Below are 11,871 nucleotides of genomic sequence, written 5' to 3' on the forward strand. Positions count from 1 at the left end.
CCTTTGGCCCAAGCCCTGGGCCCAGCCCTCCAAGCCAGGAGTCCCTGAGGCCACCTCGAAGAGACAAGGAGAAGAAGTACCCAGGATGACCCATGTTCTGGGCCCAGGGGTCTCCTGCACGGTGCTCACCTCTCCCAGGGGCTCCTAGACTCCGCCTGGGGCCCCAGCCCCTCCCAGCGTCTGCCCGGCTGCTGTACCTGTCCTGGTGAGGGCTGTGTGTGGACACTGAGGAGGTGAGACAGGCCTGCTGGGGGCCCCGCTCACTGCCCCCTGCCTTCCCCGGCCGCGCATCCATCCTGACCACTCGCCCCTGCACGCGTATACCAGCATTAATGGAGGTGACAGGCGGACTGCCGTGGGCAAGCCAGGCAGAGGGGGTTAATGGCCAAAATGAGGCTCTGGCTGGGGTCAGAGGGAGGGGCCGGGGATCCCCACTGCACCCTGCACCAGGACCAACTGAGGAGGAGGCTCCCCAGAACCCCACTGGTGCCTGAAGCACCCAGAGACCAAGTCTCCTACCCGCCTCTGCCCATGAGGGGAACAAGGCAGGGGTCTCAGAGCTCAGAGCCGCACGGCTGATCAAGCCCCAAAGCCAAGTGGGTCCCTGTCCTGCTTCAGGGGGCAGGGGCCAACTCTCCAGGCCCAAGCTCCCCCCAACATGTATGGGGTGGGTCCCAGTGGGAGCGTTATGACCCGCCCCCACCCCCACTCCTGAGTGGGAAGATGTGCCAGCGATGAGGGAGCAGATGGGCCTTGGGCAGAGGGCACAGGGGTGCAAGGGGCTGGCATCGATGTCCCAGCCTTGCCTGGCCACAGGTGCTGGGGACAGTCACCTGTGCCCCTGGGGGGCTGGCCCGGCTCACAATCCCATGCAAAGGCCATTGGGTTATAGCCACCCAGCTGGGCACTCGGGTCCACCCCTGCACAGAGCCCTCCTGGAAGCCCAGAAGCACGCGCAGGTCACGCCCCTAGGTGCTGAGTCCCTCTGGAGGTGCCGCCACCTCTCCTCTTCCTCAAACTCCTGGAAAAGCCCATGCATGGGGTGGCCTCCATGGCTGGTGCTGAAGCACGTCCTCCCGGGGGCTCTTCTTGTTTGTCCTGCCACCTGGAGTCCCGGCTTCCTCCCTGCTTTCTGGGGCTCACGTGGGCTTCACTGGCTGTCCTCTCTGCACTCCGAAAGGCAGGGTTCCCAGCAACGAGGACTTTCTGGTCCATCACCTTCCTTCCCCTGAACGATGGCAACAGCCTCCAGTGAGTCCGTACCCTGTGTAGGCAGCTGTGGCCCCTCCCAGACCCTCGGAGGGCTCAGCCGGAGGGATGTGGGGAAGCAAGGAGCCATCCCTGGGACCAAGAGGCCAAGGCCTGGGATCCAGGGGTCCCCGGATCCCACGCCGTCTCCGGGTGGCCTGTGCCCTTGCCCCCTCTGGACCGGGCCCGTCATGAGGGACCCAGGCCTGGCTCAGCACATCCAGGGGCCTGTGTGCAGAAGGAACAGGCCTCCTGGCCTCTACTCTCCACAGGGCTGCTGGCGTGACGGCCGTTCAAGCTGTCTCCCAGCCTGGGGCTGCCTGCACGGTCAGCTGGTCAGCTGGGCCAGGCCAGGCGAGCAGAGAGAAGGCTGGCGTGCTCTGCCACCCAGCCCCCAGCCCTAGCCTTTGCACTTGAGGAGGAGAGGCGAATCCCTTCGGGTGGTGTCAGGGAAGGTGGCACTGGGCCAAGAAGGAGACACTCGCTCTCCAACCGGCATCTTCACCCTGGGCACCCCCAGAACCCCAGGGTCCTGTTCCTTATGGATGCCTGTCACAGTCGAGCAGAGCCCCAGGAGACCCAAACCAACAACTGAGCCACGGGCTGGTCACCCTCCTGCACAGATGGAGAAACTGAGGCCAGGTTCACGGGGCCCAGGAGGTGCTGGACTCTGGATCCAGGGCTCTATGTTGGCTGCCCCGCTTGAGGTGCAACACTCAGGGGCCTCTAGAGGATACTCCTTCCTTCCCCTCCTTCCTTCCCCAAGTTACCCCTGCCCCCCAAATTTAGTGGAGAATACCCCGGAAGCCTGGAGCTGAGCCTGCAAGGGGGGGGCGGTGAAGGAGATCCTCCACAGAGCTGGCCTGGAGCAGCACCCACCCCTCAGGCTGCAGACCCCATCCTGTGCCTGAAATGGTACCATCACACATCTCTGGGTTCAGATGCCTTCCCCCCAAACAAAGCAAGACTCCCTGAGAGAGACAGAGTCTGGCCCTGCCCCAGCATGTCTGTGTTCACGTCTGGAATAGAACTTGCCGGTCAGATGAATTTCTACTAGGACCTAGCTGAGAAGTGGAACCCTGACCATGAGGTTTTGGCAGCTCGGGGAGCAACATGGAATTTGGCATACTTTGGGAGGTGGGCTGGAAACAGGTCTGGCCATGAGGACATTAGCGGCAGGGGTTTTATGGAGGGTCCTGGACACCCAAGTCTTTCCCTGCCCCCCCGCCCCTCCCCCCTCCCAGGTCCTCCCAGGGGAGACGCAGAGCCGTCCTGCAAACAGCAGAGAGATGCAGGGCCTGGGCACCTGTCAGGGTGGGGCGGTAGTGTTTCCAGAAAGGGGGAAGTGAGCCCATGGTGACCATCCTTTCCTGAGCCGGGACCCATCGGTGGGCAGGGCAGGGCTTCAGTGAGTGTAGGTCCATTCAGCCTTCTGTTTGGAGAAGAGGAAACGGCCCTGGAGTCAAGGCTTGGCGGAGGAGAGCTGGTGAGGGGAGGAGATTTGCTGTCTGTGCACTGGGCTCTGCCGGCGGGCTCCAGGCTCCAGCCCTCCTGGGGCTCTGTCTCTTGGCTGGTCTGGGCTCTTGCCCCATCCCAGGCTGGGCTGCAGCCGTCCCCAGGCTGGCTGTGTGCCCCACAGCTCCCCTTGTCCCAGGGCTCAGCCCCCAGGCCTTGGCTCAGGAGGGCGGCTGTCAGGGGCCAGAGCCCTGCCCTGACGGATGAGTGCTGACGGCGCCTCTCCCTGCGACCTCGGCCGCTGACACCCCGTCACACCGCTGCGGGGACCCCGGGAGACCTGGCCGCCGCTCCGCACCCCCGCAGCAGCCTGCAGGCGACGGGGGCGGGGACGGTGCCAGGCGCCCCTCATTTGGCCGCACACCTGCGCCTCCACTCCCCGCGTCCACACCGCAACCCGCCCGTCCCTGCCGCTCGGGCGCTACCACCGGTCTCACCGGCCACTGTTCCACCCAGGAGGTGCTGGCGCTGCGGAGAGGGCTGAGCAAGCGGGTCCTGGCGCGCGAGGTGAGTGCGCGCGAGGGGGCGGCTCTGGGCGGGGGGCACCTGGGGTGCCCCCGGGGAGACCAATTCCCGCGCTGGCGAGTCCCCTCCCTCCGTAAGCCCGGGTCGGAGGTCGCAGCGCCCCCGAGCCCCAGCGCGCCGTGGCGCACGCGCGGCGGTCCCGCCGCCAACTTCGGTGGGTGCGAGTCGGCGTCGGGGGGACACGCGCGGTCGGCGGCGGAGGCTTCGGGACCGACTGCCGAGTGAGTGACCGCAGACCGCTCGGGGGGCCGCTCCCAGCGCCGGGCCTCAGTTTCCCCTGCGGGAGTCCCTGTCGCTGCCCCGAGGGCCCGAGCCGGTCCCGCGGGGTCCGGGATCGCGGCTGGCACCGGGCGGTGCTGAGAAGGGAAGTTTCCGCCGCGTCCTCGGGGCCTCGCGCAGACTTCGCCGGGCGCCTCGGGCTCCGATCCGGCCGGCGCGCAGGTGGGGCGGGCGGGCGCTGGCGGCGGTGCGGCCAGCGAAGTTTGGGGGGGGCCGTGCGGGGCCGGGGTGGGCTCGAGGGGCGCGGGGGCGACGAGACTCCAGGAGTGTCCAGGCGCGGGTGGGGCAGCTCCAGCCCCCATGTCCCCCACTTCTGCGCACGGGGACCCCCCTGGGCGCAGCAGCCCTGTCCCTGTAATAGGGCGCCATCCCTCCCGGGGTGCGGTGCGCGGCGGAGGGGGAGGGAGTTGGGGTCTCGACCTCAGCCAAGGAGGAGCCTGGTCACCCCTCTCTACCAAGCCCTGTGGGGCGCTGGCCAAGTCTCAGGTGGTCAGGGGGTATGGGAGGGCTCCAATCCCCCTGCTGGTGGCTCCAGGCGCTGGGTGCCTTCTCTCCCACCCTGGAGTGGGGCCTCCTTCTCCTGTCTGGACACCAGTACTCTCCCAGACAGGGAAAGGTTAGCGGGCTCAGGTGTGTGGGCCAGCACACTGGGGGTGCAGGCTGCCCTAGGAGCACGCACCCAGTCACGCGTTGGGACATGTGTGCAAATGAATGTGCTTTGGGGGGTGTGGGGGTGCATGCTGGTGTCTAGGGGCATCCTCTGCTTGTGCACAAGCATGCTGGGTGGGTGCCAGGCATCCTCTGGGTCCCCGTGGGGTCAGTGGCTGCTGAGATGGCGCCTGAACAGGCCCCCCCCCCCCACCCAGGTGACTGATATGAAGAGGGAGCACGGGAGGAGCCTGCCACCTCCTGAGTCCAGAGGCCTGACTGGGAGGTGGGATGGGTGGTGGCACCAGGCGGCACAGCTGTGTGGCTCCCAGGGCCTGGTGATCGATGTGGTCCCGGTGCAGCCGCCTTTGTCTCCCAAGCACACATGCCCATTTGTCATCAGTATCTTGGGGAGGGCTCGGGAGACAGGGATGTGGCCCCCCTCTGCTCCCACCACCAAGTCCAAGAGGGTCTGCAGCCCCTCGGGGAGCCCCAGGCTCTTTCCTGAGCCCAGCCCCCTCCTCCCAACCCCCACACTCTTCTCCGAGCCCCGTCCCCTTCAAGACATGGACACCAGTCAGTCCTCATCTGCTTTCTCCTGCAGTGGTGGCTGCCATGCTGATCCCCCTTTGAAGGGCCCCTTCAGATGGGCAGCCCTCTCCACCCCTCCGGGGGTGCCCACCCAGTGTTTGGGGCGGCAGAGCCTGAAGGCCAGCAGGGGAGGACAGCCTGTGCCCCGTGGCTGCACTGCACCCCAGCCCTGCCCTGCTCAACGCGCCGGCCAGCCCTGAGTCCTAGGGAACAGGGCGAGTGTCTGCGTGTCCGCATCCCTAAGAGTGTCGCTTACCATGGATGTCCTCAGGTGTGTGTGCACCTGTGTGTGCACATTCCCTTGAATGTGTCCAGGTGCCTGACTCGCCACTGCGGCTGGGCTGTGAGTCCTTCCGTGTGCACCACCACCGTGTCCACTCTGAGTGGTGTGTGTGTGTGTGTGTGTGTGTGTGTGCCCGGGCCCCATGCATTCTGGTGGCTGACTCTCTACCGAGTCGGCCCAGCCATGCAGAGGCTGTCCCTCCAGGCGCTGGGTAAGGGCTCATCTGGAGCCTTGTAACGCTCGTGTGCACACACCCGAAGCCGGTGTGCCCACACTCAACGTGTGCCCCACGCAGGCGCTCACTGGGGCGGTGGATGGCCCAGGTGGTGGCCCAGATGGAGAGTGGAGCGGCTTCCGAGCGAGTGTGTGGGGTGTGGGGGGAGGAGGGTCTTGGCTGAGCTTGGCCGCTGCAGGCTCGGCCGCTGACCTGCCTGAAGCCACCCAGATGGATGAGGCTGAGCAGGTGGCTGTGCCGTGGGGCCATGCTGGGACGCCCCCGCCCCCCCGCCTGGCCTGGCCCCACACGAGGCTGACCCCCTCAGAGACCTCCCGCGCCCACCCGGCTCCCGCCAGAGCAGGGACACACGTGCATGTGCACACGCGCGTGTGCACACACACGCACGCGCACACGGTGTTCGTGAAACTCAGAGCTGGTCTCTCAGCACGGAAGCTTTCTTCCTGGCTCCCCAGCACAGCGGAGGGCCCTGGGGGGGGCGGTGGGACAAGGAAGGGCTGGTGTCCCCAGGAGCCATACCTGGCTTGGAGTCGCTCAGCAAATGGCCATCGGGCAGACAGAGACTCAGGCGGGCATGAGTGGGATCAGCCCAGAAATGGGCCGGCTGGGGGCTGGCAGGCCTGGGGTGGGGGGGTGAACATGATAAAATACAGGGTGCCTAGTTAACCTTACATTGCAGAGAAACAACAAGCTTTTTTTAGCATACATTCCACACATTGGCTAGAACATACCTCTGCTACGGAAGCATTCGCTGTTTACCCAAGTCAGACTGAACTGGTGTCTTTTATTTTGATCTGCCGTCTGGGGCGACCCTAGCCGAGTGCGTGGAGCTGAAGGAGGAGGTGGGGGAGGCCAGGGGAACCGCACACACAAGGGTGGGGGGAGCAGGCTGCAGGGTGGAGCTGGGTGCCCATGCCCCCAGCTCTTGTCCTCGCAGCCCTGGGAGCTGTGGGCGGAGGGCAGTGGGGAGCCGGGCAGGGGGTGGGCACTGACCAAGGCCCCCTGTGCGCAGGTGGCCATGGGGCCCGGGCCGGCCCACTAGCAGGCCGCCATGTCCCGCGAGGGGGGCTCCTGCCGCCTGGGCGCCGGGGCGCGGGCACGGGCTCGGAAGCCCAAGAAGCCGCACTACATCCCGCGGCCGTGGGGCAAGCCCTACAACTACAAGTGCTTCCAGTGCCCGTTCACCTGCCTAGAGAAGTCGCACCTGTACAACCACATGAAGTACAGCCTCTGCAAGGACTCCCTCTCCCTGCTGCTCCGCTCCCCGGACTGGGCCTGCCGCCGCGCCCCCACCGCGCCCCGGCCCCGCGCGCCCAGCCCGGACCGCCCCCTGGGCCCCACAGACCCTGGCAGCCAGCCCCGAGGACCACAGCTGCCCGTCGCTCCCGCCATGCCCGACCTGGCCTCCCGTGTCCTGTCCCCGCGCCGCCACGTCGGGGGCCCAAAGCTGGGGGCTGATGGGTACCCCGGTGTGCCATCCCCCCTGGCCCGGGAGGCTGCCCAGAAGGATGTGGGCCTTGGGGGGCTCCTGGCCGAGGCATGGAAGCCAGGGCCGGGCGGGGGCCGGAGGCGCATAGCTGTGGTGGACGCGGCTGCAGCGGGCCCTGAGAGCGGGGGGGTCCCCTGCTACCCCCCGCCCACCCCCAGCGAGCTCCCTGAGGCCCAGAGCCTCCATCTGTCCCTGCTAGGTGTCGACTGCCCTCTGGGCCCTGGTCTCTTCTCCTACCTGGGGCCCTCCCTGGCTGCCACAGCCCACATGCCCTTTCTGGCCTCGGCCAGCCCCCTGTTGCCCCCGGTCTCTGCTTTCCCATCCCCACAGACCCCTGAACGCCCTGCCCTGGTCCCCCGCTTGTACTATCCCCTGCTCCTGGAGCATACGCTGGGGCTGCCGGCAGGCAAGGCTGTCCCTGCCAAGCCCCTAGCCCCCCCAAAAGGGCCCCCTGGGACTCCGGCCCCAGGGCCGCTGAAGGTGCCAGTACCCGGGCTGGGCAGGCCCTGGCCCCGTGGAGCCCCCAGGGACTCAGGGCAGGAGGGGGAGCTGGAGCAGGCTGCCCAGAGTGACCCCAAGAGGAAGCTGCCCCTGGGAAGCAGGTTGGAGCCCCTGAAGGCACCCTCCAGCACGGTGAAGTTCAGTGCCCAGAGCAGGTAGGTGTCAGGGGCCCCTGGCCACGGGGGTGGGGAGGGGTGGGAGGTGAGCTGGCCAGGGTGGCTGGGCCCCATTCTTCAGGCCACAGAGGAGAAACCAAGGCCAGAGAGCCAGACTCTCTATCCTTCTGGGATCCCAAGGCCCTCAGCCAGGCTGCAAAGGGGTCGCCAGGGGGTGTGGCGCAGGGACTGGGGGCGCTGGGGAGGTGGGTAGTGCAGCCTCTTGACTGGCTTCTACCCCCTAGCCTTCGGACTGGCCCCTCCGTGATGCTCTGGCCTGAGGACAAGGAGCCAGGCAACCCCGAGACCCCGGGCCCTTCAGCCCCCCTGCCCCAGCAGCCCCTGGGCCTGATGCCAGGTGGCCCCGGGCACGTGGGTGAGGACCTGACTCAGGCCCTTGGCGACTACGCCAAGGTAGAGCAGCGCCTAGGGCAGTTGGTGCCTGCCGGGGGTCTGGCCCCTCGGCCTCTGCGGGAGCAGCTTGGCAAGATCCGCCAGGAGCTGTTCACCATCCACCAGACGCTAGAGTGGGCTGTTCGGCCACCGGATGCACCCCTCGACCTCTCTGTGAAGCGGGCGCCCACCAAGGGGCCCAAGGGGCCGGTGGGGGCCTGGGGGCAGCTGGAGCTGGGCCCCACGCTGGCCGGGGGGACCCCGGAGCCACCTAGCATGCTGGGCCCCACAACAGCTGAGCCTTTCTCTAGCCACACCACCAAATGCGAGGCTGACTCCAGTGTCCCACTCCCGGGCCTGCCCCTTCAGGCCCCAGAGGACCCTGTCATTCCTGGCAGCAGCTGGGGTGCCCGTGGCGGGTCGAGGGGGTCCTGGCCCCCTGAGGCTGTCCCTAGCCTCCAGAGCCCCCCGGGCGCCAAGGTCTGACCACAGCATCTGCTGCCTCCTCTGTTCTTAACAGACAGGGCCCTTCAACCCCGTGTCCACTGCCTGGCCCCCCACCTGCCCCAGCCCCAGGGGTGTGGCCTAGAGCCTGCCCAGCATGCCCATGGACTGACCTCACCTGCCACGGCTGTGGCCTATCTCTGGGGCCACAAGGGACAGCAGAGAGTCATAGCTCCTTAGTGATCACAGTTGTGAATGTTTAAATAGAAACCATCTTCACATACCCTGTCTGGGCCTCCTTCTTGCCTCAGCGTCCACCACTGAGACACTCCCCGCCAAGGAGATGTCCCTGGCCTCCACATCTGAGTGGCCAGTGTCCCGGGCCACCCTGCTGGGCATTCACCTTCAGACCCGGACCTGCCTCCTGTGGACTGGCCCCCCCTCCAGGCCAATGGGGGGCTTTCCATCAAAGGGGGTAGAACCAGGAGAGGTGGGGAGGCAGGTGTGGGTGGGAGCTAGTCAGGCCTGTGTTCCAGCATGTTGCTGGTGGACAGGGACCCCTGGGCCTGCCTCCAGCCCCCGTGTCTGGCCAGGGCAGCCCTGATGTCAGATTCTCGCTGTAGGCTGCTCCCGCTATGGTTAAGCGGTGCCCCCACATTCTGTGGCTCAGGGCTGTTTGCCCCGCGTGGCCTCCGCTGGCCCCCAGCCAGCCCCTGCAGCCACGATAGGCATCGGGTGGCCTTCACAGCTCACTGCCTCCCTCCCTGCACAGCCACACTTGGCCCTTCCCACAGGCGGGGGGCAGGGGGCAGGCAGGGAGGGGTGCCCGCAGGACCCTTGGACCCAGCTAATGACTTCTCTCCCCGGAGCTGGCCATACCTCTGTACCCACCCAGGAATGGCCCCAGGGAGGGCAGTTCCTGCCTGTGCCTGGCTCCCTGAGCTGGACCAGCCGGGCTGGGGCCAGTTGGAGCAGGACCTACGGCTGCCCCATTAATTGTGCTCGGCAGCAGATAGCATCGGTCGTCCACCCCACCGTGGGGCATTAAGAGGCCAAGTCCAGAGCTGGGGTGTGGGCCAACCAGGTGGGAAGCACTATGGGTCACGGACAGGCGCTGACCCCTCCCATCCAGGGGCTTCCTGGAGAGTCCCCAGGTCCTGTGTCCGAGAGAGACCTGCTCCTCCTTGGCCCTCTATTGGCACCCCCATGTGTCTACTGCACCCAGATTTCTTATCACCACCAGGCAGATGTGAGCTTAGGGGGCATCAACCCAGTTTCACAGGCGTAGAAACAGGACCCAACCCTGCCAGTTTTGAGGGGTAGGATGAGCCCCTTGGAGATTCCCCACCCCAGACTCTGGTGAGTGGCCCAGCCCACATGTAAGGGGTGCATCCCCTTCTCCGAGGGCCTGACCCTGTGCTCCTACTGGGGGAGTGTGGGTGAGGCGGACTCACACGGATGTTAGCTCGGTGCCTCCTGAATTCATGAATTGCATTACGGCAGGTTTTGGAGGGGTGTGGGGGCCTCCCTGGAGAGGGGTGGGCTGAGCTGACCATGAGTGGCATCCGGATATGCAGGGACAGTGGGAAGAATGTCCCAGAGGCCAGTGCAAAGGACCCGAGGCAGGACTGTGGCAGCCCTGGGGCGCCCCTAGGGGGTTTAGCAGCTGAGTGATGACGCCACACAGCTTCCCTGGGCTACTGCTCAAACGTGTTCTTGGCCCGCGTCCCACCTGCCCCTCCCACTTGCCCATGCCCGCTTTGTCAAGGTGGCCCCTCCCTCAGGCTGGTTTCTAACAACAGAGGCTGTTGCTGCTGGAGCGAGGTCAGGAGGCTAGCCCCAGGTAGGAGACCCCCCCCGCCCACCTCTCTGCTCTCGGAGAGCCCCCCTGCCTAACCCTTCAGGGGTTGGAAGCTTCCAGGGTCTTTGTGGGGGCAATGGGCAGAGCCTTGGGCTGCCCCCTAAGAAGGGTCACTTTCCTTGCCTGAAGGAAGGAAGGGTTCCCTGGACAGATGAGTTTGAGAAACACTGCCCATCTGTCACCATCTCCCTCTACCCCCTGCCCCCCACACACACCTCGGGACCTCCCAATGCCCGGGAGCTCATGCAGGCCTCAGAGAAAAACCCGTAGCCACCTTCACAGGTCCCATGTTCCCCAGACTTGTGTTCCAGGGGCCACATGTGGAAAAATGGGACCTAGACACGTGGCTGGTGGCTGGGCTTGCAGATCAGGCCAGCACTCAGGACCTGGTGACACTACGCTTAAAGCCAGCCGCCCCCCCCCCAACCCAGTGCCTCAGTTTCCTCCTGTGTAAAACAGGAGAACGCCAGCACCCCCGGGAGGGAGCAGGGGGAGAAGGGTCACCACCGCTTGGCCCCTAGTGGGCATTATTTCTCTTGCAGTGCCACACTGGGCCCAGCTGCAGGACCTCGGCTCAGAGGAGCTGAGACTGTGATCCCTAGCCACCCACCCATCTGTCCTCTGGCCTCCTGGGCCTCCCCGACCCACTGACAGGCCGCCCCCAGGGCCTGCTCTGCGAGCTGGACCCACCCGGAGACCCCGCTCACTCCTGCCGGCCCCGGCTGCTTGGGCGGATCCCAGTGCCCGTGGGGGCCGCAGGAGGACCCCGGGGTCTGCACTGCTCCCTGGATGGCCTGCTCTTCCTGACGGCTGGGGCTGCACCCTGCGTCCATGTGCTGGACCTCGAGGGACGATCCATCTGCCACCTGCCCTGCCACCTGCCAGGGGCTGGAGCCTTCGTGCCGGAGGATGTGGCTGTGACAGCTGCTGGGCTCATGGTGGTCAGCGACCTCGTCAGTGGGGCTGTGCACGCGCTTCGGCACACTGCCCGAGACCCCCAAGGCCGCTGGGTCACGGTGGGCTCCTTCCTGGCCCCCCGGGGGCTGGCTGTGGACGCCACCGGCCGCCTCCTGGTGACGGACTATGTGCTCGGGGCTGTGCACAGCTTTGCGCTGAGCCCTGCCCTGGAGCCACGGGCCCCAGCCTCCATACTGGGTCTGGAGGGCCCCTGCTGGGTGGGCCCGGGGCCAGACGGCGGCCTCACCGTGAGTGAGGAGTTTGGGGATGTGCGGCTATTCGGCAGTGCCTGCCAGCCCCTGGGCTCCCTGGGGGGCCTGACGGGGCACACCTTTGGCAACCCAGCGGGCATATGCACTGACGTGGAGGGCAGCGTGATTGTGGCGGATGAGCAGCAGGGCCACGTGACCCTGTTTCCTCGGGCCGGCGCGCCCGTCTGCCTGGTGTCCGAGGGGCTGAGGCGGCCCTTGGGAGTGGCCTGTGCGCCTCAGGGCCAGCTCGTGGTGGCAGATGCGGGTGACAGCGACATCAAGGTGTACCAGTACCGCTCGCAGCTGGCCTGACCTGTGGGCTCAGATGGGAGCAGCCCCTCACGGGGTGTGGGTGAGCCCCCAGGGCCCCAGGCCACTGCGGGAGGAACACTGGGGGTTGGTGGGGCCTCCAGGACTGCTGGCCACGCCTCCCCGACCTTGTGCGTTTGCAGGGCTCCTGATGGGCCAGGTCCTGGGTTGCCTCCTACCTTCTTCT

At 66.6% G+C, this 11,871-nt stretch overlaps 1 protein-coding gene across 1 annotated transcript; it reads left to right on the forward strand.

Moving 5' to 3' along the window:
• Positions 1-6,375: 6,375 nt before the first annotated feature.
• Positions 6,376-8,348, forward strand: PRR35 (proline rich 35). The gene is made up of 2 exons (XM_035022406.1): positions 6,376-7,469; positions 7,715-8,348. Exons 1-2 carry the CDS (start codon positions 6,376-6,378, stop codon positions 8,346-8,348), a joined length of 1,728 nt encoding a protein of 575 aa, XP_034878297.1.
• Positions 8,349-11,871: the final 3,523 nt, after the last annotated feature.

Source organism: Mirounga leonina, unplaced genomic scaffold, assembly GCF_011800145.1.
Source record: "Mirounga leonina isolate KUSES-001 unplaced genomic scaffold, KU_Mleo_1.0 Mir_175, whole genome shotgun sequence".
Taxonomy (NCBI): domain Eukaryota; kingdom Metazoa; phylum Chordata; class Mammalia; order Carnivora; family Phocidae; genus Mirounga; species Mirounga leonina.